This window comes from Morone saxatilis, unplaced genomic scaffold (genome assembly GCF_004916995.1).
Source record: "Morone saxatilis isolate NCDOM2014 unplaced genomic scaffold, NCSU_SB_2.0 Contig15, whole genome shotgun sequence".
NCBI classification, from domain to species: Eukaryota; Metazoa; Chordata; class Actinopteri; family Moronidae; genus Morone; species Morone saxatilis.
The window spans coordinates 22,431,447-22,434,699 of NW_023339707.1; the positions used below are offsets into that span (position 1 = coordinate 22,431,447).

The 3,253-nt window shown below is 44.4% G+C and overlaps 1 protein-coding gene across 1 annotated transcript; it reads right to left on the minus strand.

Moving 5' to 3' along the window:
• Nucleotides 1-222: 222 nt before the first annotated feature.
• On the minus strand, nt 223-2,400 carry fam43b (family with sequence similarity 43 member B). The gene has a single exon (XM_035657171.1). The coding sequence runs from the start codon at nt 2,286-2,288 to the stop codon at nt 1,278-1,280; it is 1,011 nt and encodes a 336-aa protein (XP_035513064.1). The 5' UTR covers nt 2,289-2,400; the 3' UTR covers nt 223-1,277.
• Between the last annotated feature and the right edge of the window lie 853 nt (nt 2,401-3,253).

Here is a 3,253-nt window from a genome sequence, read left to right on the forward strand (position 1 = left end):
TAGGTAACACATATTTTCACATCAGAAACATGCAAATGCACACCAGTGGAATGCAGAGTTGTTGGATTCATTTGAATAATCTCTTTGAAAACATCTAGAAATACCCTCCCTCCAAGATTCAAGAAGGAAATCCAAATGAGGGTAATTTTTATTCATCATATTCAGAAAATAAATAGCTTAATCTCATAATAATCACAATGCATCTTTAGACAGTAGCACAGATATTATCAACAGGAAATTAGCTAAAGTCATATTCAAAACAGTTTGTGTTCAATCGTAAGGGTCCATCTGCATTTTTGCAAGGGCTCACGTGGAAAAACTTGGCTAAAAAGAGCACATTGATGGCAAATTGAAATGGGTTTTTTGTTGTTCTTGTTGTTTTGGAAAACCAGGTGACATAGAAACGGTATATATATATATATAGAAATTAAAAATGCATTACATTAATTAGACATTGCTGCATGAACAGTTGTGTATTGTCCCTGGTCACACATTTATCACAGTGTTCATTTTAAAAGCCAAAGGATCAAAGATGTCACATGAAAAAAGACAAAAGCTCAGCATGAAAAGGTTACTGCTGACACGTCATGCATAAATGATAAGGACGGTAACAAATGAAAGCAATAAACATGTCGACTGAATGGCTTGCTTCCTAAAATTACAGCCTTATTCATTAGTCGGCTGTCATCATTAGTAAAACCGTAATAAACTTCTGATTGTAAGCAGTCAGAAAGGTCAGTCTGTGAATTTCAGTGAGGATTGTTATATTAGAAAAATTACACAAATTTACAAAGAACCTCCCTGAAAAAATATTACAAGTCGATCCGAAAAATGTCCCTGCTGGCAAACTCAGCGTTAATTATACTCACAAAAACAAGAGATAGAGGACTAATAAACACATCCTGCTCGGTGCTGCGATCAATATGTGACCCGCATGTCAGTGATCTCAGCGTCAGCGCTCTTTTTATGAAACCATTGTCCTCGTTCGTCATTGTGCTATCGTTAGTCTGTGCATCACCAGCCCTCTTTGTAAACAAGCAGTTTCCCAAACTGCTTCAGTTAAACCAGCATCCGAGCCATCTGGCCGGAAGAGAAATTACTCCCACAGATTGATCTTCAGCCTTTTCTCTACCACCTTATAGTGGGAGAAGTTTCTGGTAAACACTTCACAGTATGGACGGGGCAGGAGGGAGCCTGAGTGGGGTACCAGTGAAGGGCAAAGAGAGGAATGTGTTACTGTAGTGCTGCAGAATCGCATTCTTTAAGCTGCGTTTTTGTCACACCAGAGAGGTTATAAATGTAAACGTGTTGTTGTTGCTGTCACTGACAAAGTTGATTTGGCACTGCTCCAATCTGGCAATATCCCCAATGTCCAGCTCTGATAATAACTGAGTTGGGTCTGTGTTTGTTGTTAAAACCTTCTGTTTCTCCTGCTGCTCCCCTACATACTCCTCTGGTTCTTTGACCTCCTGCTTCTCATCTTTGCTGTCCTCCTCCTCTTCCTCCTCCTCCTCCTCTTCTTCCTCTGTGATGGAGCAGAGGCGGGTAGCGGTGCCAGGGTTGTCGGCAGGCGGTCTGTAGTGGCACTGCCCGTTCAGCAGCCTCCTCAGTGGCATCAGGGGCACCGCCTCCTCACCCAGCAGCTGCTGCTGGCAGTGCCGGAAATCGCTCTGACGCTTCAGCCGTTTGAACTCGCTGAAGGCGGAGGTGGCGTTCTGGTAGAGGCTGTGGGCGATGGCCTGGGCCTTCTCCGACTTGCTAACCAGGACAGCGTGACACCGGAGCACCACGGCCATGTTCTTGACCTGGTGCCTGTAGATCCAAGCCAGGATCTTGGGCCGGCACGGGTCAGCGTTGCAGTAGGTGATTCTGTTCAGGGAGTAAAGATGGATGGGTTTCTTTTTCCCAGATTTGTCAGCACTCATCCGGATGCCTTGTGATCCCACTGTTAACCTCATCTTGACACTCTGCTCCCCGTAGTTGCTCCTCGCCCAGATCTTGGCCACTGCCTCCTGGGTGCAGCCGTCTCCCTTTGCCGTGATGGTGACCACACTCCCCAGGTAGCGCACATTGTAAACAGGCTCCTCTTTGTTCAGTTCCACCTTTTGCCGTTTGGTATGAAAGATGCTGCCCACCCAGTCGAAGGGACAGTCAGGCAGCAAGTCAGGACAGGAGCGCAGTAGAGAGGAGAGGATGGAGTGATAGGTCAGCCCGGTCCCCAGGCTCTTGGGTTTACTCTTGGACTCATCCTCCACCAGAACAAACTTATTCCTTCTCCAGGGCAGCATGGTGTGGGGAGGAGTTGGAGCCAGTGAGCCCCTCAGTCGCCGCGTTTGCTCTTATCAGCTCAGGCGAAAGAGTAGGAAAGCCGGTGTGTGCGAGGGAGAGAGGGAGAGCAGAGAGAAGCTGCTTCTCGAAGCTCAGAGAACAGACTGAGAGCTCTGAGCCTCAGCCAGTCTGTTCCCCCGCTCGCTCCTCCTTCCTCTCCTCCTCCTCCTCCTCTTTCTCTTTCTCCACTGTTTGTCTGCATCATGCAGCGCTGATCAGTGCAGGAGCCTTAGCCAGGCGCTCAGGCACCCTCAACCCCCTCCCTGCTTCGTTGTTTTACTTCCAAATGGCTCCCGACCAAAGCATTATTTATCCTTCCAGCTTTGCACTGAGGTATCACTGTATTTTTGTTTCTCGTAAACCTGAGGAAGAGGGTACATCGCCTAGTCATTCTCTCCCCGGGGACTTTATGTGACTTGTTAAATCTGGTGTAAAAGTCAATCAAGTCTGTAGAATGTAATTAATTCTTCTGCTTTAGTGGGATGTTTAAATTAATATATCAACAGAATGATCTCGTGGCATTGTTAGCATGAGGATAAAAGAGTTTTGGATCCAAAACACAAATTTGCAACCTGGTGTTACTCAAAAATTACCTGATCTGTCTTTTAATTCATGGAAGAACATTGGAAAACAACTACATTTAAGTGTACTGTTTGTTTACATCAGCAATTTGAAATATGATTAATTGATGTGAAAAAAGTACCTTAAACAAATTTTATGGACTTCCGTTAGAGTGATGTTACTAAATAATTCAAGAGCCATTCAAAGGAAGAAAAAGTTTCTGGAATTAAAAATAGTTTGTAAGCACTTGCAAGTAAGGATTTAGAGGATAAAACATAAATTATGTATCTGAAATAAGGAGTCTCAGTATATTTGTAATTGCTAATGTAATTTATATTCTACCCAGTGCAATTTATTACTAAGG

Bases quoted from the DNA above. Each gene is read 5' to 3' on its own strand.
- fam43b (XM_035657171.1), bottom strand. From the start codon at position 2,288: ATGCTGCCCTGGAGAAGGAATAAGTTTGTTCTGGTGGAGGATGAGTCC.